Here is a 24,657-nt window from a genome sequence, read left to right as displayed (position 1 = left end):
TGCCCACTCTCAAGCAGCAGCGCACCACCTACACGAGCTCTGGGGGCAGGTGCAAGATGCCACTGCCATCTCGGAATCCAGAGGTGGACATGGATCGCTGCCGCCGCAGAGCGTCCTGCGACTGAGCACCAAACGCTGTCCATGCCTACCCAAGGAGCGTGCGCGACCTGCCACTGCTGCTGAGGGTCCCGCCACCGGGAGCCAACCGCGAGCCCCGCCTTCCTGGGAGTGTGTACAGGTTGCACATCTGCACACCCCCTATCAAGGGGATAATGGCCAGCACACGTAGGGGAAAGAGATGACAAGCATCCAAACCAAAAACAGACCTCGTGCCAAAAAAATATTAAGCCCACACAAGCTACACAGGGATGCTCCCACATATAAATAGTCCTCCAAGACTAGAGTAGATAATTGTTTCTCCTGAACTCAGAGTTAAGAGAAACACAAGTAAAATGAAGAAGCAGAGGAACCACTCTCAGTTAAAAGACCAAGAGAATTCCCCTGAAAGAACAAACAATGAAACAGACCTCTTCAGTCTAACAGACACCAAGTTCAAAAAGGAGGTGATGAAAATACTGAAGAAATTAAGAAAGGCTATTGACAAAAATGCACATTACTGTAAAAAGCAACTACAAACTATAAGGAGGAACCAAGAAAAATTAGAAAATTCATTTGCTGAGACAAAAGCTGAGCTAAAGGCAATGAATAGCAGAATGAATAACGCAGGAGAAAGAATAAGCGATCTGGAAGATAGAATAATGGAAATTATGCAAGCAAAACAGCAGTCAGCCAAATGAAAAAAAAGGAAAGCAATATGAGAGACCTGTGGGATAATATAAAGCATGCCAACCTAGGCTTAATAGGGATTCCAGAAAGAGAAGAAAAAGAAAAGGGGATTGAAAATGTATTTGAAGAAATTATGGCTGAAAACTTCCCAAACCCAAAGAAGGAAAAAGATATCCAGATACAGGAAGCGTGGAGGGTCCCAAACAAGATGAACCCCAACAGACCTACATCAAGACATATTATAATAAAAATGGCAAAGTTAAAGATAAAAAGAGGATTCTAAAGGCAGCAGGAGAAAAACTTAATTACAAGGGAACCCCCATAAAGCTATCAGCTGATTTCTCTACAGAAACACTGTAGGCCAGAGGGAGTGGCAAAATATATTCAAAGTCTTGAAAGGGAAAAATCTGCAACCTAGAATACTCTACCCAACAATATTATCATTTAGAATAGAAAGAGAAATCAGAATGTCTCAGATAAGCAAAAGCTAAAAGAATATAGCAATGCTAAACCTATCCTAAAAGAAATATTGAAAGGCCTTCTCTAAATAGAAAAGAAACCAGAAGATATAAGAAAGAGGAAACCACAACTGGAAACTAAATTGCTTAAATTAGCCAGTATCAAAAAGAAAACCTATTTGTGCAAGTGATGATAAACTCACAGAACAGCACGAGGATAAACATAAAGATGTAAAAAAGTACTCCATCAAAATCATAAAATGTGGGGCAGGAGAGTAAGAAAATAGATTCCTTTTTTTTTTTAATGGAATGCGTTTGAGCCTATATGACTAACAGCCTAAAGCAAGCAGATATAGGAAGGGGTTAACATACTTGAAAAACAGGGTAACCGCAAATCAAAACCATACAAAAGATTCACAGAAACCAAAAAGAAGAGAACACAAACATAAAATAAAAGGAAATCTTCAAACCACAAAAAGAAAAACAAAAAAAAAGGAACAAAGAAGAAACAAAAGAATCAACTGGAAAACCAGGTTTAAAATGGCAATAAATACATATGCCAATGGACTGAATGCTCCAATCAAAAGACAGAGTGGCACACTGGATAAAAAAACAAGAGCCTAGGGAATTCCCTGGTGGTCCAGTGGTTAGGACACTGTGCTCTCACTGCCAAGGGCTCAGCTCAGGTTCAGTCCCTGATGGGAGCTAAGATACCACAAGCTGCATGTCACAGCCAAAAAAAACCAAAACAAAACAGGAGCCTACAATATGCTGCCTACAAGAGACCCACCTTAGGACAAAGGACACACACAGATTGAAAGTGAGGGGATGGAAAAATATATTTCATGCAAACAGAATTGACAAGAAAGGGAGTAGCAATACTCATATCAGACAAAACAGACTTTTAAACAAAGGCTATAAAGAAAGATAAAGAAGGATACTATATAATGACAAGAGGATCAATACAAGAGGGTTTTACACTTGGCGACATATATACACCTAATATAGGAACACACAAAAACATAAATACTAATGGACATAAAGGGAGAAAGTGATGGGAATACAGTAATAGTAGGAGATTTTAACACCCCACTGACATCAATGGACAGACAATCCAGACAGAAAATCAGTAAGGAAACAGAGGTCCTAAATGACACAACAGAACAGTTGGACTGAATTGACATTTTCAGGACTTTATATCCAAAAAAACCCAGAACACACAGTCTTTTCAAGGGCACATGGACCATTCTCTAGGACTGACCACATACTGGGGCACAAAACAAGCCTCGACAAATTTAAGAGTATAGAAATTACTTCAAGCATCTTTTCTGACCACAAAGGCATGAAACTAGAAATCAACAACAGGAAAAGAAATGAGAAAGAAAAGATTAAATGGAGACTACACAACATGCTACTAAAAAAACAATGGGTCAACGAGGAAATTAAAAAGATACCTTGAGACAAACAACAATGAAAACACAACCATATAAAATCTATGGGATGCAGCAAAAGCAGTTCTAGAGGGAAGTTCACATCAATACAGGCCTTCCTCAAGAAACAAGAAAAATCTCAAATAAATAACCTAACCTACTACCTAAAAGAATTAGAAAAAAGAAGAACAAACAAAACCTGAAGTCAGCAGAAGGAAGCAAATAATCAAGATCAGTGAGGAAATAAATTAAACAGAGACTAAAAAATAGAAAAGAAAAACAATCACTAAAACCAAAAGATGGTTCCTTGAAAGGGTAAACAAAATTGACAAACCTTTGGCCAGGCTCAACAAGAAGAAAAGAGAACCCAAATAAACAAAATAACAAATGAAAAAGGAGAAATCTCAACTGGTACCACAGAAATACAAAAAGAATAAGAGAATACTATGAACAATTATATGCCAAAAAATTTGACAACCTAGAAGAAATGGACAACTTTCTAGAAACATACAGCCCATGAAAACTGAATCAAGAAGAAACAGATAATGTGAACACACTGATCACTAGAAGTGAAATAGAAACTGTAATAAAAAAACTTCCTACAAACAAAAGTCCAGGACCAGTTGGCTTCACAGGTGAATTCTACCAAACATACAAAAAAGAACTTATACTGATTCTTCTCAAACTCTTCCAAAGACTGAAGAGGAGGGAACACTCCCAAAGACATTTTATGAAGCTACCATCACTCTGATACCAAAACCAGACAAAGATACCACCAAAAAGAAAATTACAGGCCAATGTCTTTGATGAATATAGATGCAAAAATTCTCAACAAAACATTAGCAAACCGAATCCAACAACACATAAAAAAGATCATACACCACGATGAAGTGGGATTCATCCCAAGTTCACAAGAATGGTCCAACATATGCAAATGAAACAGTGTAATACAGTACATTAACAAAAGAAAAGTCAAAAACCACGTGATCATCTCAAAAGATGCTGAAAGAGCATTTGACAAAATTCAACATCCATTCATGATAAAAAACTCTTACCAAAGTGGGTATAGAATGAACATATCTCAACACAATAAAAGCCATTTATGACAAACCCACAGCCAATACAGTACTCAATGGTGAAAAGCTGTAAGACTTCCTGTGAAAATCTGCAACAAGACAAGGATACCCCAGGACTTGCCTGGCTGTCCAGTGGTTAAGACTCTGCGCTTCCAACACAGGGGGTGTGGGTTCGATTGCTGGTTGCGGAACAAAGATCCCACACACCACACAGCATGGCCAAAAACATAAAAAATTTTTAAAAATTAAAAAAAACACTCAAGGATACTCAATCTTACCACTTCTATTCAACATAGTACTGGAAGTCCTGGCCATAGGATTCAGACAAGAAAACGAAATAAAAGGTATCCAGATTGGAAGGGAAGAGGTAAAATTGTCACTATATGCAGATGACATGATACTATGCAGAGAACCCTAAGGATTCCACACAAAAACTACCAGACCTAATAAATGAATCCAGCAAAGTAGCTGGATACAAGAGTAACATTCAGAAATCGGTTACATTTCTTTACACTAACAATGAAATACCAGAAAGGAATGTGAAAAAACAGTACCTTTTAAAATTGTACCAAAAAACAACGTAGGAATAAATTTAACCAAGGAGGTAGGTGAAAGACTTATACACTGAGAACTATAAAAGAGTAATAAAGGAAATTATATCCCATGGTCTTGGACTGGAAGAATTAATACTGTTAAAATGACCATACTACCCAAAGCAATCTACAGATTTAATGTAATCCCTATCAAATTACCCATGACATCTTTCACAGAACTAGAACAAATAATCCAAAAATCTGTATGGAACCATAAAAGACCCAGAATTGCCAAAGCAATCCTGAGGAAAAAAAAAAAAAAAGCAGGAGGCATAACTCTCCCAGACTTCAGAATACTACAAAGCTACAGTAATCAAAACAATGTGGAATTGGTACAAAAACAGACATATGGATCAATGGTACAGAATAGAGAGCCCAGAAATAAATCCACACACCTATGGCCAATTAACCTTTGACAAAGGAGGCAGGAATATAAAATGGGAAAAAGACAGTCTCTTCAGCAAGTGGTGCTGGGCAAGTTGGACAGCTGCATGTAAATCAATGAAGTTAGAAAACACCCATACACCATGCACAAAAATAAACTCAAAATGGTTTAAAGACTTAAACATATGACACCATAAAACTCCTAGGAGAGAGCATATGCAAAACATTCTCTGACATAAATTGTACCAATGTTTTCTTAGGTCAGTCTCCCAAGGCAATAGAAATAAAAATTTAAAAATGGGATCTAATCAAGCTTACAAGACTTTTCATAGCAAAGGAAACTATTTTTTAAGAAAAACCATAATCTATGGAACAGGAGAAAATATTTGCAAATGGTGTGATGCCACAAGGGCTGAATCTCCAAAATACACAAACAGCTCATACAATGCTACAACAAAAAAACAAACAACCCAAACGAAAAATGGGCATAAGACCTTAATAGACATTTCTCCAAAGAAGACATACAGATGACCAGTAGGCACATGAAAATATGCTCAATGTCACTAATTATTAGAGAAATGCAAATCAAAACTTCCATCAGGTGTCACCTCACACAGGTCAGGATGGCCATCATTAAAAAGTCTACAAACAACAAATGCTGGAGAGGGTGTGAAGAAAAGGAAACCCTCCTACACTCTTGGTGGGAATGTAAGCTGGTGCAGCCACTATGGAAAACAGTATGGAGGTTCATCAGAAAACTAAAAATAGAACTACCATGTGATCCAGCAATCCCACTCCTGGGCATATATCCAGACAAAACTATAATTCAAAAGATAAGGCACCCCTATGTTCATAGCAGCACTATTCATAATAGCCAAGACATGGAAACAACCTAAATGTCCACCAACAGATGAATGGATAAAGAAGACGTGGTAAATATATAAAATGGAATACTACTCAGCCATAAAAAAGAACAAAATAATGCCATTGGCAGCTACATGGATGCAACTAGAGATTTTCATACTAAGTGAAGTGAGTCAGAAAGAGAAAGACAAATCTATCACTTATATGTGGAATCTAAAATATGGCACAAATGAACTTATCTACAAAACAGAAACAGACTCACAGACACAGAGATCAGATTTGTGGTTGCCAAGGTGGGAGAGGGGAAGGGAGAGGGATGGATTTGGAGTCTGGGGTTGGTAGATGCAAACTATTACATTTAGAATGGATAAACAAGAAGGTCCTACTGTATAGCACAGAGAACTATATCCAATCTCTTGGGATAAATCATAATGGAAAAGAGTATGATAAAAGAATGTATATATGTGTATAACTGAGTCACTTTGCTGTACAACAGAGACTGGCACAATATTGTAAATCAACTATACTTCAATTAAAAAAAAAAAAAGACACTTTGCTAAGTCCAGACCTTTGTTAACTTATCAGTTTAAAAGAGGTGGGGTGGGACTTCCCTGGTGGTGCAGTGGTTGAGAGTCCGCCTGCTGATGCAAGGGACACGGGTTCATGCCCCGGTCCAGGAAGATCCCACATGCCGCAGAGCGGCTGGGCCCGTGAACCATGGCCGCTGAGCCTGTGCGTCCGGAGCCTGTGCTCCGCAACGGGAGAGGCCACAACAGTGAGAGGCCTGCATACCACAAAAAAATAAAAATAAAAAAATAAAAGAGGTGGGGTGAAAGACACTCCAGCAACATTTCAATCAGGTTCAAACTTAGCCTGAATCTAGGAAAAGCTATGGATCCTCTCTTTAGAAAAATATACATTCATTAAAAATTTGAAAATGATTTAGGGGATTCACAAAAAATCTTGGGTTCAGAACCTTTTGTCAAAATATAATGCTAGGAGATAAATGCTAGGAGAGAAACCTGTGAAAGAACTGTCTGATATTCATGTAAGTTTAAAGTATTATAATTTCTTTTTAAAAAGTGTATAAAAGTAGAATTTCTCTATGGTTAGTCAAATGCGTTTTTAATGATTATTCAAATATATGTTTTCAAAAATGCAGCCTGTATATGCAGTTCACTTTTCCACTTTTTTTTCCTTAAAAGCCTGGGAGAAATTAAGAGGCAAATTAACACAATTCTACAACCAAGAACATACTCATCATTAATATTGCAGGGAGCATAGTCACATGCCAGTAAATCACTTGCACTTATTATACTGATTACCATAAACGTGGGTGTCAGCTGAGAGGGGGATACAAGGGAGCCTGCCAGGGTACTGGAAATACTGGACATAGGTAGTATTTTCAAGGGAATGATCTGTGTAAAAATTCATTGAGCTGTACACTTAAGACTTGTGGGGAATCCCCTGGTGGTCCAGAGATTAGGGATCCATGTTTCCACTGCAGGAGCCTCAGGTTAGATTCCTGGTTGGGGAACTAAGAGTCCACATGCCGGGCGGTGTGGGAAAAAAAAAAAGACTTGTGCACACTACTGTAGATATTCAGTAACTATTTTTTAAAATTTAAGCTTGACCAAACTGACATTGAGCAAGTCTATCAACTGCTCTAAGCTTCCGTTTTTAAAATCTGTAATGGATCAATAACACTTCTCAGGTTATTGTGGGAAGTGAGACAACATACATATAGTATTTAGTACACTGCTTCATACACAGTCAGCACTCTGTGAATGTAGGTCTAATACATTATCACTATAGATGGTGGACTGCAATTTTTATCAATGTGAGATGTCTTTATCCAGTTTAACAATAACAGTGGTAAGTTATGGATATTCCCCCAGGCCAACAGACAGACATATCCAATGTTCTTTAAACAGAGGGGGGTATGTGCACATGCTCATTCATCCCATGGTATACATGTAACTTATTCAACTATTCCCTAAGTAAGAGAAATTCTGGTTATTTCCTTTTTTTGTCATTAGAAATAAAGCTACACTGAATATTGTAGCCTTACCTCTACACTGCTTCTTCTGATACTTTTATAGCTAAAACAGATTACCATAGAGACTCTTAAGTTTCAGATTTGAAAGAACCTTAAGTCTCAAATTGAATGCCTACCCAAACAAATCCTAAAATAATATTAACAACAAAATTAGAGTGTTGCCATAGGCTACAAATTAGAATTACCTGAAGTAAAACCTCATAAATTCTAAATTAATATGTTAAACGAAAAGTTAGAAGCTATTCTTCCATATTTTGAAATAATCACTAGTAAGTAGTCTAAAATCTATAGTTCCTTCCAAAAGTTTGAGGAATTAAAGAGTCTATTTAATGACAGAAAAATAATCAGAATATACTCCTAAGTGAACAGATGTTAATTCCCATTTTGTTGAAATAAAATAAATATACAGACAAGGAAACACACCTAGGATGTTAACTGGTTCTCCTGAGGGGTATGTAATTGAAGTCCACTTTCAGCTTTATCCCTTGACATATTCCCCAATTTTTCTACTAAGTATATACTATTTTTATAACAATAAACACGTTCAATTCTTTTTAAAAATAAGAGTCCAACATGCTTTCAGTATAGGTCTCCAACAAATGAATTCCTGCATAACTAAGTACTTTTGTTTACATTGGTAAGTCACATTGGCCAGTGCCCAAACTGCTGAGAGCACCTCAAAAAAAATCCTTTCCTCTTTCCAACTGTATATCCTACCCTCACATCTCCGTTTTCCATTCTGCCCACTCTCGCTTTCATTATCACCGTAACATAGTATTCTCATTACGTGTAGACAAGATTTGACGCAGTTTACTTTAGCTACAGACTCCACCTTGCTGGACTCTATTACCAGCACAAACCTGCTTCGTTCCTGAGACCAAGTCCCTTGCTAGCTGGACTTCTGATTCATTCTCAAGTTCCACACTGAAACCATGTTCCTAAAAATAGCTGACATCCTTTATTACCTGCTCCTCCTTTGGATTTTGTCTAAAGAAATCCTGTAATAAATCTTGTTCCACAGACCCTCTTTGTGCAAATAAGTTTCCACAAACAATTGCTTTGTTGGCTCACACTAAAATTCCTACAATTTTACAACTAAAGTTGTAAAAATTGAGAAAAAGAATCTAATTTTCAATTATTACCATTAATCTAGGCTGCAATGCCAAAGCCCTACTTCAGATTTTTGTGAACTCTTAAAGTGTGATGCAGCCGTACCAACCTTGGTTCAAGTACGTGAGCGTTTCATCGTGCAGCTTCACAGCTGGTGACGTTGCTGCACACATCACATACTGGAAGGGTGGGTGTTTGGCTTCGTCATCCAATGGAAGGCTGGAATCTTCCTGCTTGAAAATTGGCAATGCCAAGACATCGCTGAAAAGCAAAAAAAAAAAAAAAAAATCAACACTGACCTTATTCTGTGTTTAAAACATTTAAAAACATAAAAATATTTAGGGGTAGTTTCTTTTAAGATCAGATATGATATGTAGAATAAAAAAACTATTAATGCTAATCTGGCTCCCCCAAAAGATAGTTTTAATAAACCATACCTCTAGTGTGAGTTAGGGGGGGGTGCCTACGATTAGGCAGAACATTAAAATAAGAAATATTTAATAGTTAAGTCCAAACTACTGACAAAGAGATCACGCTAATAATACATATGGTACAAAAAAAAAAAGTTATGTGAAAAAAATTAGTTAAAAACTTTAAACTCATTTCTATTAAAAAATAAATAAAAGCAAGAGTACATAGCCACCTGTTTTGAAAGGTAGGTCACACTGGTACCATAAAATCACAAAGAAGCATTTGATTAAATGGTATTTTACAAAAAGTTCCTTGCTGGTCCCAGCTAAATGCTGAGAGCATAATGCTTCATACTTAGTCTACAACAATGGCTTCTTCTGAGAAGCAAACAGTAGCAGTAGAAACAGCTGCTATTTTTCTCCCCAAGAATAACTTGGGTCATTGATCGGGAGGGGGATGGGGGGGTCTTCTGGGGTACTGTCTATATTCTGTTAACTTTGGTGGTTAAACACACATGGATGTGTCTGGTTTGCCTTTAAAAAAAAAAAGGAGCTGAGGTATAATTTACATACCACAAAATTCACCCTTTTAAAGTGTGTAATTCAGTGTTTTTTAAAATATATTCACAGAGTTGTACAGTCTTCACCACTATCTAATTCCAGAACATTTTCAGCACCTCAGATAGAAATCTCATACCCTTAGCAGTCACTCCCTACCCCCCAACCCTGGCAACCACTGATTTGCTTTGTCTCTATGGATTTGCCTATTCTGGATATTTAATGCAAAAAGAATCATGTGGCCTTTTGTGACTTGCTTCTTTTAGTATGCTTTCAAGTCCATTCATGTTGTAGCATGTATCAGTACTTCATTCCTTTTTAAGGCTGAATGATATTCCATTGTATGAATATACCACATTCTGTTTATCCATCATTGGATGGTGGACCTTTGGCTTGTTTCCATTTTTTTGATTATGAATAATGCTGCTATGAACACTTGCATGTATTTTTGTGTAGACATGTTTAATTCCCTTGGATATATACCTAGAAGTAGAATTGTTGGGTCATATGGTAACTCTTTACCTTGTTGAGAAACTGCCAAACTGTTTTACAAAGTGACTGCGCCATTTTACATTCCCACCATTAACATATGAAGGGTGGGTATTTCTTTTTTTGAGATAATTCACTGAGCTGTACATTTATATCTCGATGGTTTTTCTACATCCATTCCTCAATAAAAGGTAAAACAGCAAAATATCCAAATGAATAACTACTATAACAACAAGAATAGCAAAGGCTTGTCTGAATTGTTTATTTCTTCTTACAAGCTGTTAACTGACTCAGATATCTGGCTACCCGATTTTAATTAAATTCAATTTAAAAGCAAAATGTGGAAATAAATGAAATGAAAGGGAAACCCTGCATTCCCTCCTCCCACATACATTTCTATTAAAGCACCAGACTGATTAGTCAGGGACTCAATTACCCACTAATTCTCCTTCTCCTTTATTTATACCTAGGAACTGTCAAAACACTCCTAAGTCAAAAATATAACTGAGGAACACATAGTCAGGAATGGTCCCCAGCCTTCCTCCAGGACAGGGATAAAAAACCTTGGAGCAGATATAAAAACTTTTCAGGAAACTTACAAATGGTACTTTAAGATTCAGAGCAGCTCTCTTTATTAAAAACAACCACAGCAGTGAAAGTGGCTCCATGGTAGATGAAAATACATACATATTCTATGTCATATATATGTAAGCGTTTCAAGTTCTCTTCGTGAGAGAATTCCCTGGCGGTCCAGTGGTTAGGACTCCATGCTCTCACTGCTGAGGGCCTGGGTTCAATCCCTGGTCGGGGAACTAAAAGCCCACAAGCGACATGGTGCAGCCAAAAAAAAAAAAGTTCTCTTGGTGAGAAAGAAATAAAAAATGAGATGAGAGCTATAACTCAGATGCATTTAGTTAATTATACTAAAAAGTGACATGGAGAATAATTTTAAGATCTTAACACTAACTGCTTGGGTTGATCATTACATACAGGTCATCAAAATAAGACATCAGACTGCATAAGAATGGGTATTTGTAAGTAAACTGTTACAAATAGTAAATAAAATTTTATTTGCTTCAGATTCTATAAGGCAACCACCATTTTATTCACTTGGTTATAGGCTACTATGCTCATGGTAGGTGCTAAAAGACTCTTGAATAAACTTAACATATAAACACATAGAGATCATTTGTTAATGAAATCCCAATTAATTTTTTACTTAATTAGAAAGAAAATGCATTCTAACCAACACAGCAGCCAGAGAAAGCCTCTTCAAACAGAATTCAGATCATTTCATTCCTCTGAACTCTCCCCATCAGCTCACTTTCGAAACCAGGGTCCCTACAAGGTCCGACAAGGCCCTACTCAATCTGCTCTTCTTTCCTTTTCACAGTCTCTCTGCTTCAGCCAGACTCCTTCCCTGCCTTTTCCAGGGCCTCTCTGCATTGGCCCCTCTTCTGCTTGATGTCCTACTGGCTCATTTCATTCAAATGTCACCTTTCCAGTGACAACTGTAATCTTCCCATCTGTACTCCCAGTTTCCCCTTTCCTGCTCTATCCACAAAGCGTTTCATTTTCCAACAGTATACGAGACTTAAATTTGTAACCTCCATAAGTATATAACCACCCTCCAAATTGATTTCTCTTCACTGACTAAATCCAGTATCTAGCACAAAGAAGGAGCTCAAATATCTGTTAAATTGATGAATGAATTGTAGCACTGGTAATCAATTATTACTAAAATGAAAAACTAGGTCTCCAGATAATTTGTCATAATTTCTACCAGGCTGAACCATAGGAATTTCTGGTATTCATCTGATTTTGTCATCTCATATCCCAGACAGGTAGGCCACCCAGGGATCTGACAAGCAGATGAAAAGACTCAAGGCTTTGAATTATTCCAAGTAATTCTGAAATGCAAGTATCCAAAAATAACCAGGCACACAAAGACAACACGACTTTAGGAGCAAGAACCAAGAGAAGACTCTGTCTGTTGGTATTCATTTCTTTTCTGCCTTTGTTGCAGAGGGTTAGAGGCCTGAAAACTACATATACAAGACTTCTTGCCAGCTGGAATCTTCCTAGGTTGCTCCAAAGGGAAGAAGCACTGGTGGGAAATTAAAAGGGAGTGGGAAAGAGCAGAAGAGGCAACCATAGCTGCAGGAGCACTCAGGGCATCAGCAGCCATGCCTCCCGCAGCCAACTCTCCTCCCTGAACCCTTCTAGCACCTTTGCAATCAAATACTTCACTAAATCCTTCTCTGCTTGAAACATCTCAGTGTTCTCTCTTTTCCTGATTGGACATAGACCAAACCCACTGAAGACTTCAAGATGCCAGAATTACTGTACCCGTATGATAAAATTAAGCTTACTCTGTTGAAAGAAATAAAAGATAAGCCTGAAAAGATCTGCAAGGAACAGGAAATTTCAAGGGACAGCAAACCTGTAAAGGAACAAATAGAATTTTGAGAACCGGAAGATAAAATTGCTAAAATTAAGAACTCACATTTAATAACAGCTCACACAGAAATGAAGATATATAAGGAATCTGGAATATAGGTAAAAGAAGTTATCCAGAAGGCAGCATGGAGAGCAAAATGATAGAAAATGCAGAAGAGATGTTAAGAAAGAAAAGACAAAGTGAGAAGATTTTACATTGAAGTCTCAGAAAAGAATGGGGTAGAGGCAATATTTGAGATAAAGGCTAATAAGCCAATTCCAGAATTGATGAAATACACTAACTCACTGATTCAAGAACCCCAAATAACTAAAGAAACATAAATAATTTTAAAAACCACACCTAAATACACCAAGAAAAACTTATAAGCCAGTAGAGTCATGTGGAAGTTCAATTTTCTCAGTAAAGTACCAAGTATGGAAATCAACTGAAAGTAGGCCCTAGGAGGAAGAGTTGTGGGTCTGAGATGGAGCCACCCCATCCATACGGAGAGCTGGAAAGGAAATGGACTGGAGAGGGAATGGACAAGGGCACTGAGGTGAGACCACTGAGCAGCAAAACGATGCACTTGAGAGCTGAGGTCATGCACTTCCAGTGAGGCCCAATCAGTGCTTTCCTAGAGCCACATTCAGCTACCTAAGAGGTGAAGAATCAGATTTAATCAGGGTTATAGTTTTATTAAAATAAAAAATAGGAGAGGGGCTTCCCTGGTGGCGCAGTGGTTGAGAGTCCACCTGCCGATGCAGGGGACATGGGTTCGTGCCCCGGTCCGGGAAGATCCCACATGCTGCGGAGTGGCTAGGCCCGTGAGCCATGGCCGCTGAGCCTGCGCGTCCGGAGCCTGTGCTCCGCGACGGGAGAGGCCACAACAGTGAGAGGCCCGTGTACTGCAAAAAAAAAAAAAAAAAAAATAGGAGAGGGGAATAAAGCAAGAGGGGGGCAAGGGAGACAAAGGTATATGCAAAAAGTAATTACAATGATTGACCAGGGAAACTTAAACTGGCTGGGGAAGAAAACAGGAGTTCAAGAGGGTAAGGAGCAGTGAACTGAGAGCAGCATCAGTGACTGTAGATCTTAATGGGTTCAGTGATGGCAGGAGGAGGGTAATGAGGTAGTGAGTGAAGGGCAGGGGGCAGCAGGTGAACTCTGAATTTGAGATTACAGGTCGGCTGCATGACTGGTACTGCCAAGGTCTAACCTATGACCATAGGATTGAGCAGCTGAGATCATGTCATTATAAGAAAGATAATCAAGGAACAGAAGTGTCAGGTTACTGGAAGTCCCATTTAAATATCTTTTGAAATCACCAAGAATTAAGACAGTAGTAGTGGGGCTTCCTTGGTAGTGCAGTGGTTGGGAATCCACCTGCCAATACAGGGGAAGGGGTTCAAGCCCTGGTCCAGGAAGATCCCACATGCCACGGAGCAACTAAGCCCGTGTGCCACAACTACTGAGCCTGCACTCTAGAGCTCACGAGCCACAGCTACTGAGCCCATGAGCCACAACTACTGAAGCCCACGTGCCTAGAGCCCGTGCTCCGCAACAAGAGAAGCCACTGCAATGAGAGGCCTGCACACTGCAACAAAGAGTAGCCCCCTGCTTGCCGCAACTAGAGAAAACCCACGCACAGCAATAAAGACCCAGTGCAGCCAAAAATAAAATAAATAAATTTTTTAAAAATCTGGAACTTCTCCTACTCCTGACAAACAAGAATCAAGTGCACAAAAGGACTGGTCCAGTGTGCCCTAAAAAATGAGATACACGTCTAGGAGAGACTGATCAAAAAGAGACGGCACTGATCAGTATGAGTAAAAAAGATATAACTAACAATATAAAAACTAATAAGATGAGAATATTAACAACTTTATGCCAACATATTTGAAAATATGGATAAGATGAACAACTCCCTAGGAAAAAACACCAAAGCTTTCTTCAAGACTTAAAAAGCAGGACTTCCCTGGTGGCTCAGTGGTTAAGAATCCACCTGCCAATGCACGGGACACGGGTTCTATCTCTGGCCCTGGAAGATCCTACATGCCGCGAAGCAACTAAGCCTGCATGCCCCAACTACTGACCCTGTGCTCTAGAGCCCACATGCTACAACTACTGAGCCCGCGTGCCGCAGCCACTGAAGCCCACGTGCCTAGAGCCCGTGCTCTGCAGCAAGAGAAGCCACCACAATGAGAAGCCCATGCACCGCAATGAAGAGTATCTCCCACTCACCGCAACTAGAGAAAGCCAGCGTGCAGCAACGCAGACCCAAAGCAGCCAAAAAAAAAAACACATAAAAAGCTTTAAAAAATAATCCTACAGAGACTGATATTGTGGTTAATATTCCCCCAGAGTAAACTTTCACAGGCGAGTTCTAGCGAACTTTCAATGGCAGCTCTTACACAAACCCTTCAACAGAACAAAAGCAGAGGAAATACTTCTAATTCATTTTATGAAGCCTGTGCTCTGCAACGGGAGAAGCCACAGCAGTGAGAGGCCCGCGTACCGCAAAAAAAAAAAAAGTTTAGGTCATAAAGAGAAAGCTCTCCTGCTCACTTGAAGCTGATACAGCCTTAATGTTTTTTTAAAAGGACAGGAGAACCAAAAAAAAGAAAAGAAAAAAAAAGAAAATTGAGGACCAATCTCAGCTATAAACAGAGACAACCTATTTATGAAATTTTGGAAGCATTCTCTAATCAGTAAGAAGACTGAAGATTCAAGTTCTTAGTGCTTCTAAACAACACTGCAGTGAAGGCTAGACCACACACTAAGGCAAGAAAATGGAATGTAAAGATTACACAGGAAGTGGGACTTCCCTGGTGGTCCAGTGGTTAAGAATCCATCTTGCAACGCAGGGGACACTGGTTCGATCCCTGGCCGGGGAACTAAGATCCCACATGCCACAGCACAACTAAGCCCGTTCACTGCAATTACTAAGCCCACGTGCCACAACTACAGAGCCCACATACCACAGCTAGAGAGAAGCCCGCTCCCTGCAAAGAGGAGCCCGTGCACCACAACTAAGACCCGACGCAGCCAAAAACTAAATGTTAAAAAAAAAAAAGATTACACAGGAAGAAATAAATCTATAATTATTTAAAGATATCAACTAGGAAATGTGAGATCCTACAAATTATTAGAACTAATAAGTTCAGCAAGGTCCTGAAGAGAAGAAAAAGAGAATAAAAAAAGCGACAAGAAAAAAAAAATAAATTATATATATAGCATTCCCAACTGATTTTTCTCCTATCCAGAAAGATTATTTTCTTCTACTTTGAGAAGACTTCTCAGTTATTCATTGGTGGGCAGCAAAGGGTGCAATGGGAAGAAGTGGAGGTCAGATCCCAACTCTGGAGCTTCAAATCCCAGCTCTGCCCTTTGTTGAGTGACACCGGGACTCTCTGAACTCTAGTTTGTTTTTAATTTAATAGAAAATATTTTAAGTATCCAAACTCTAGGCACACATTAGACTAGAGATTCTCAAAGTGTGGTCTGTGGAATCCTGGGGAACCTGAGATTTTCAAGGGTTCAGGAGGTCAAACCTATTCTCAGAATAACACTGAACCATTATTTGCCTTTCTCACTCAGTTGACATTTGCACAAAACCGATGGTGGTTAAAACTGCAGGTGCCTTGGCATGAATCAAGGCAGTGGCACCAAGCTACACTAGCAGTCATTGTATAAAAAGTATTAATTTTATTAAATATTGGTCCTTGGGTAGGTATAAGGTATTTCTGCCGCACATCTAAGTGCAATGGTTGTCTCAAGGAAAAGTTTTTTATGAAATTATGATCTGTGAGCTGATCTAGCAGCTTCTCTCACAGAATATCATTTTTACTTGAAATAAATATTGACAAACTATGATTATTCATACCTGAGTAACTGACAGAAATTTCCTCAAAAATGAATAAAGCGAGCCTATCATTTCAAGGAAAACAACTGTGATTGCATTTGTTACCAATGATAAAATCTGCACCCTCCACCATGTACTTTCTCTGATGGGACAGTGGTGATACTAAGGAATATGATTTTTTGATACTGCATAGAAAAAAATGTCAACATTTAGAAGATCTGCATAATTCAAGAAATCATTATTTTCCAAATGACCAATGCATGCCTATTTCAAAATTACTCAGGGTAAGAGACCCAATCAAAGTTCAAAACAGACAAATTGATTCTAATGTAACAGTACAAAAAGTACATTGATACAGTTTCAGAGTCCACATTGTAACTTTAAGAAACTACCACTTTTCAAGTGCTGGTATATTATCAGAGGACTTTGCAAAATGGTCTGAAAGGGCTATTAAAATAATCTCCCCTTTTCCAAACACATATCTACGTGAGGCTGGATTTTCTTCATATATGTCAACCAAAACAATATATTCCGATAGCAGATAAGAGAATCCATCTGCTTTTCTACACCAAATATTAAAGAAGTTTGCTTAGAGGAAAACATAGGCAGAACACTCAATGACAAATCACAGCAAGATCCTTTTTGACCCACCTCCTAGAGAAATGGAAATTAAAAAAAAAAAAAATCGGACCTAATGAAACTTAAAAGCTTTTGCACAGCAAAGGAAACCATACACAAGACGAAACGACAACCCTCAGAATGGGAGAAAATATTTGCAAATGAAGCAACTGACAAAGGATGTATCTCCAAAACTTACAAGCAGTTTATGCAGCTCAATATTAAAAAAAAAAACAACCCAATCCAAAAATGGGCAGAAGACATAAACAGACATTTCTCCAAAGAAGATAATACAGATTGCCAAAAAACACATGAAAGAATGCTCAACGTCAATCATTAGAGAAATGCAAATCAAAACTACCACGAGGAATCACCTCACACCAGTCAGAATGGCCATCAACAAAAAAATCTACAAACAATAAATGTTGGAGGGGGTGTGGAGAAAAGGGAACACTCTTGCACTGTTGGTGGGAACGTAAATTGATACAGCCACTATGGAGAACAGTATGGAGGTTCCTTAAAAAAAACTAAAAACAGAACTACCATACGACCCAGCAATCCCACTGCTGGGCATATACCCTGAGAAAACCATAATTCAAAAAGAGTCATGTACCACAATGTTCATTGCAGCTCTATTTACAATAGCCAGGACATGGAAGCAACTGAAGTGTCCATCAACAGATGAATGGATAAAGAAGATGTGGCATATATACACAATGGAATATTACTCAGCCATAAAAAGCAACGAAATTGAGTTATGTGTAGTGAGGTGGATGGACCCAGAGTCTGTCATACAGAGTGAAGTAAGTCAGAAAGAGAAAAACAAATACTGTATGCTAACACATATATATGGAATCTAAAAAAAAAAATGGTTATGAAGAACCTAGGGGCAGGATGGGAATAAAGATGCAGACCTACTAGAGAATGGACTTGAGGACACAGGGAGGGGGAAGGGTAAGCTGGGACAAAGTGAGAGAGTGGCATGGACATATATACACTACCAAATATAAAACAGATAGCTAGTGGGAAGCAGCAGCATAGCACAGGGTGATCAGCTCGGTGCTTTGTGACCACCTAGAGGGGTGGGATAGGGAGGATGGGAGACAGGGAGACGTAAGAGGGAAGAGATATGGGGATATATGTGTATGTATAGCTGATTCACTTTGTTATAAAGCAGAAACTAACACACCATTGTAAAGCAATTATACTCCAATAAAGATGTTTTAAAAAAAAGAAATTTGCAAGTGTAAGACAATACCACTCTTCTCACAAAGTGTTTTGTTTCCGAAAAAAGTTTTTTAATAAAATATATTTGTGGTAATATATAATGGTTTGTAATTGTTATTTCAAATGAATTAATAAAATTTAAAAGTTCTTGCTTATGAAGAGACTACAAAGGACACAGCATACCATTCTATTCAGGTAGACTGAGACAAAGTAATCTATAAATGAATGACATCAACAGTGGTCCTACTCTACTCAAAATTGTTCTGCTGGGACTTCCCTGGAGGTCCAGTGGTTAAGACTCTACACTTCCAATGCAGGAGGCATGGGTTCAATCCTTGGTCGGGGAACTAGGATCCCACATGCTGCACAGCGTAGCCATAAAATTAAAAAATAAAATAAAATAAAAATGAGCCTTTAAAAAAATCATTCTGCTAAAATGACAGAGATCCTTTAAAAGCTAAATAGTATTCACAGGTATTCTATTGTTGCTTCCAAAAAATTTTTGTGTTTAAAAACAACGGTTCTGACCATTACATAGCAGAAGTGTTGGAGTCATAGAGAAGGAAAGACTAAGGAATTGTTGTTGAAGGAGGTAAAGACTAAATGCAATATGGGATCCTAGATTGGAACCTGGACTAGAAAAAGGGCAATAGAGGAAAAAAACCTGTGAAATTCAAATGAATTTTGCACTTTAGGTAACAGTTCTGCACCAAGGCAGTTTTGAAGACTGTATTCTGGTTATGGAAGTAGAAGCTGGGTAAAGGGTATATGTCAACAATCTACACAATCTTTTTAACTTGTAAACATAAACTCCTAACTCAGAAAGTTTAAAACAAAAAGACTCTACTACCAAGGTTCAACACAGCAGAATTTCACAACCATGTATCAGACATGTCCCAAAGCAAGCAAAATAAATATTACAGAACTTCTTTTAAATTCAGTCACAGAACTTACAGCAAAATAAGATGAACCATCAGACGGTATTTCCACCAAAAGTAAATGTTCAAGTTGTCCTAGCAAACTAGTAAGTGTCACTGTGATGAAACATATCACATTTATGAGACCGTATCAATAAACTACCAAGTTTCAAATAGCCCTGATTGAAGGGCATAAACTGTACTAAATCTTACTTAGTGCGGGGAGAGAACACCTGATTTTAAAAATTGAACACAATAAAATCTATGGACAAACAATAGGAGGTACATAAATTAGCTCAGCGAGTTCTTAGTCTACATAAAAATTATTTTTTGAATATAAGGTTTCAATACTCAGCAAATGTTTTTCCAAGGCAATCAAAGTATATTATTAGAATCTAGCCTTTACAGCAGGGGTCAGAAAGCTACAGCCCAAAGGCCAAACCCAGCTGGCCTGTTTTTGTACAATCAGGACCTAAGAATGGTTTTTACATTTTTTTAAAGGGTTGTAAACAAATAAAACAGAGTGACAGAGACCCTCTGGCCTACAAAGCCTTAAATATTTGCTATCTGGCCTTTTATAGAAAAGATTTGCCAATCCCTGCTTTAAGGTAATAACAAATATGGATACTATACTCTGAAGTATCTTTTTTTAATCAACAATTTATTAAATTCTTTCAAGATTAAACGCAGAATAAGTTTTTAAAATTTGAAATGAGAAATTTTATAGAAATTATTGCCAATTCTGGAAGCAGTCTCAGGTACCACCCTAATAAATTGTTCAAATTTCACTGATCCTGAAAATTTTCTATACTTCCAAGAAATGTCACCTACTCAAGGACATTCTGCTTTAGCATGAGACCCAAAGAAAATTATAAGCTATTAATAGCTGCATAATAAACCATATCCTTTGTCATCTTTTACTAACTTAACACTGATCAAAGTTAAAATTTTCCCATTACCTCAAAGGGTCTATAAACTGACATTTTAATCTTTCAATCAATATAGGAAATCTGTCTTCACCCCAAACCAGTTTTGATTTAGCAAATTATTTGTAAACTATGAATGTACCTCTCACTTAAGAATATGTGAAGTATACCTTTTGTTTCAAAACAGATGTATACCATAGTGAAGTTTAAGAGGGCTCAGACCAATGCCCTTTGTAAAGTAATAATTTAATATTAAAAAAGTTTTTATGCATAAAGAATTCACATTACTTTTATTTTTCAAATTACTCGTTAAATCCTGAAAGTTAACTTATTATAGATTATACATTTCATGTGAACACTTAAGATGGAAATAAATTTACCAGGTGGCCCAAAAGACCCTCCTAGGAGAGTTTTAATGAGTTTTACTTTTTCAAGTCCTTTGGTTATCTGCTCTTTACTTCACAAAACATGAATGACCCAGATTTCAAGTTACAATGGGTTTCGGCCTCCATTCAGTGAGGGGAAACTCAGTCCTCACTTGGAATGGTGGTGCCACTGACAATCGCTTTAACAGCTACAAACTTTGGTTTACACACTTACAAGAAAAGGATTGGTCTATTAGCTTTCTATGGTCTCTTCAACCATCTCTAGACTCCTGATATTGTAACTAAGATTTTAAAAAACATTAATGACCTGCCTCATTTCAAACAGAATCTGCAGCAGCCTATGCCTCACATACAAATGGGATACCAGAGTACACACAGAAGAACACAAACAGACAATGAGAATGAGTGTAGAAAAAAAAAGGGAAGCAAAGATTTTACCAGACATTAGCCTCATCATATCCCAATACTATCAGCCTACATCATTTAATGCAAATATATATTTCTAAATTGTCAGACTACTGAGAGAAACCACATGTTTCTTTCATGCTATCTTCCTTCAAAGCTGAAGAAATCATTTCCTAAAGAAGTCTTTAGAAATACCTCTTGGTTTAAGCCATACAAAAAGCAAATACAGTAAGCATACTTCCATTTGGGTTTTTTTTTTTTTTTTTTGGCTGCACTGCGTGGCAGGTGGGATCTTAGTTCCCCTACCACTCCGGCGCGGAGTCTTAACCACTGGACCTCCAGGTAAGTCCCTCAAGCATACTTCACTTTGAAAGAAAAATGGAAAGCTGCCTCCAGAGCAAATTTTTATCAAGACGTCACTTTTCCAATAATTTCAAATTTAGCGCCTAAAGTTTATTTCTTGAATTTGAGAGAACAAATGAAATAGACAAGAATCATGAGCCTTACTTCCCTGGAGCTCGGGAATGTCCCGCTTCCCCGATGCCTGAGGAAAGGAGGCCATTGCCCTTGCAGAGAGGAGGCTGGGCACTCCCCAGCTCCAGTGCCGGGCGTGGGAAGCGTAAGGGCCATCAAAGGAGGACTGCAACAGCCTAAAGCCTTCTTCAGACCTTCTTCAGATCAAGGCAATCTTGGAGTTTTCCTAAATTTGTATTTGAAATAATGGGCCTTGAATTTGCAACAGGCAAGTACCCTCCTGGCTCCTCTTGAGGACCCAATTAAGTACAAAAAACTAAATAAGCTCCTTAAAAATGGTATTTGCCTTCAACGACACTAGAAAATTCAGATTAAATGACACATACCATATAACCAATAACCAAAAACAATCAATGGAAAAAGTCCCCATGGAAAGTGTTGTAAAAAGACACAGAATTACAAAGATGTCAGAAAATACCTTTAAGGACAAGGTAATGAAAAGGTTTAATATCAAGATTTTCCTTCTAGACCATAAACAAAAGTTCACTAGTTGGCTGAAACACACAGAACTCGAGAAAAAAAAGTAAAAGCTCAAAATAACCCTCAGTAAGCAAAGCTCTCAGCAGCAAACCTTCACTTAACCATAATTGAGAAGAAACACTGAATCTGCCTCACCTGCCCTCTTCTGCCTTCACTGCAAGTCCAGGGTCTCAAGGAGCGGCATGGCCCTTGAGGCCCACACATGTTTTCACTGTGAATCAGTGCCTCTTGTACTGCCGACTGGGGTGACCTTATGACTTACAGTAGCTCAATTTCCTCAACACTAAGACAGTTGTTCTAGAAAATAAGCCACCTCATCCAGAGCCCTCAAGTTGCACAGCTGCAGAGAGAGGAAGTGCCAAGTTCAGGCAGACCAGCACAGACCCAATCAGGGTCAGAGACCGGCGACCTGAAGCTTTCATCCGTGTGCTTCCACACCCTAAGAAACATCTCCACTTTTCAGCTCAGAGTTTCTGTTTAAGATTTAAAAGCCAAATTATTTCAGGGAGCAGCCCCTACCATCCAAGGCCTGCTCTGACCCAGAAGTCGTTCTTCTTCAAGACTTTAATGCTCCCTGTCCTCCCCCAGAGCTGCAGTGAGAGGTATGAAAGCTACTGGGAAACTGGACAGCTCGTCAAAGACATCAGTCATTACTTTAAAGAGTCTCTTCGCAAAATCTCATTTAATTCGCATTAACGAAAAACTGACAAACCACTGAATTTTACACTTTAATCGGGTGAACGTATACTAAGTAAACTATATTTCCATAAAACTGCTAAAAAAATAAAAATACAGAGCTGCCAAACTGATAGGAAAAACCCAGTGTTCTCCAGGATAAAGGCGAGAGACTAAGTTCAGATCTGTTTCAACCTATCAAAATTTAAAAAAATGAATGGCTGCTTTAGTCTCAGACAGCTGAGACTAAACAAACTCTTGTTTGTGGTGCAATCAGTGCATCTTAAAGCCTTCTTCAAAAGGAAACAGCCTCAGAGGGTAGTCCCCCCAATGAAAAACTTCACTTTGAGACAATTAAAAAACCGAAGTTAATGTGCTTTTCCCCCCTGTGGCTACTTTCACTTATGATAATTACTATTGGAATATCAAGTGATTAAAATCTGCAACCAATAAAGACTACAATGTAGAACAGAATAGGAACTAATGCCAAAACCCTGGAGAGTGTTCTCCCAACACGAGTCCTAGCATTTCGTACACTGTATTCCAGCTCTAAGTGACTTGTAAATCACTTGCAAGGCAAGGAAGTCCCTTCCCCCAACTCAAGCCATCCTAACAGCGGGGCGTATTTTACAGCAAAAATGCAGCCCTCAGGGGCGGTCCCCGGGCCAAAGCTTGCGGGGCCGCCCTCCGTCGCCGGCCCCCGCCGTGGGCAGAGGCCCGCGGGGCTCCATGGCGCGGTCAGAGGCCCAGGGTCGTGCAGGCCCTTCCCAAGGAGACAGAGGCTTCCGCCAGCCCGCCCGCCCGCCCGCCCGCGCCCGGGCACTGGTACCTCATGCTGTAGGCGCCGGCGCCCAGCTCCTGCCCGATGCCCGAGAGGCTGGCGTCGAAGTCGTGCACCAGCCCGGACTCGATCACCTCGTCCATCTTGAGCACCCAGGCCATCTTCCGGCTTCGCCGCCGCCCGGCGCGCAGCGCGGCCTCCGCGAGCGGGGCGAAGAGGCCGGAGCTCCACGGGCGCGTCCTGGGGGAGGGCGCGGGTGAAGCCTCCGGCGGCGCGGCGAGTGGTCACCAGCGGCAGCCCGGGCGGCGGCCGGGATGAGAACAGCCAGGGCCCCGCGGGCAGGGCACGGCGAACCCGGCGAACAGCTGCAGCGGGAGCGGCCGGGCCGCGGGCAGCGCCTCCCTCCCGCGGACGCCGGCCCCGCGCCTCATGCCGCCGCCGCCCACCCCCTGCGCCGCTAGCGCTGCCGCCGCCACCGCCCGCCCCGCCCCGAGGCCCCCGGCCGCATCCTCCCCAGGACCGCGCGGGGGCGGGAGCTCAGCCCGCCCGTCACCCGACCCCCGGCCTCGATCCCCGGCCCGCTGCCCGCCCGCCCCGGCTCTAGCGCCCCGCCGCCCCGGCCAACCCAGCCGACGCCGTCCCGCCGGCCCGGACGCTGGCTTCGCTACGGCTCCGGCTCCAGCTCGCTCGCCGCTTCCGCCTCCTCCAGCCCCGCCCCGGCCGCGGCCCCGCCCCCGCGCTCGCACCGGGCCAAGCCCCCCTCTCACGGGCCCGAGGTTCGCTGCACTCCCGACGCTTCACGTTGAAGCAACTGTAGGGCCATGCAGCGCGGCCCCGCCCACGCGGCAGGTTCCCAGCCGCTGCGGCCTGGCGGCCTCCCTACACACCAGCCCAGGAAGAGGCGGTGCCAAAGGGCCCCCAGTTTCCGTCCATCCAGAAAGGCGCGCTGATTGACAGGCGATCTGAACAATAACGGCAAGTGCTTCGTCGAGGCTCCCGTGAGTCTCTGTGCCCCTGTGCTAAACAACCAGTCAAGATCTTCTTCCTTTTGGGCGGGCTCGAGGACTGAATTTGCTGCCAAAAGAAAGAGTTCATTGGACCGCACTGTAGGAAGCCGCCCTAAACGCCACTTCTGGAGGTGTTTTGATCCCGTGTGGTCTTTGCGGGTACTTTCTGGGTTTTGCCCACA

The 24,657-nt window shown here is 40.3% G+C and overlaps 1 protein-coding gene across 2 annotated transcripts in view; it reads right to left on the bottom strand.

Annotated features, from left to right (window-relative positions):
- The window catches only part of UBP1 (upstream binding protein 1), a 66,139-nt gene extending 42,510 nt beyond the window's left edge, over positions 1-23,629 (bottom strand). For both annotated transcript variants that reach the window (XM_065884973.1, XM_065884974.1), the window contains exons 1-2: positions 23,517-23,629; positions 8,870-9,021 (exon numbers count right to left, since the gene is read on the bottom strand). In XM_065884973.1, the coding sequence (XP_065741045.1) occupies positions 8,870-9,021; positions 23,517-23,629 (265 nt within the window). The remainder of the gene's footprint in view (positions 1-8,869; positions 9,022-23,516) is intronic.
- Positions 23,630-24,657: the final 1,028 nt, after the last annotated feature.

Source organism: Phocoena phocoena, chromosome 10, assembly GCF_963924675.1.
Source record: "Phocoena phocoena chromosome 10, mPhoPho1.1, whole genome shotgun sequence".
Lineage (NCBI taxonomy): Eukaryota > Metazoa > Chordata > Mammalia > Artiodactyla > Phocoenidae > Phocoena > Phocoena phocoena.
Note: the sequence above shows the minus strand (reverse complement) of the source record. Positions and strands in the feature narration are given on the sequence as shown.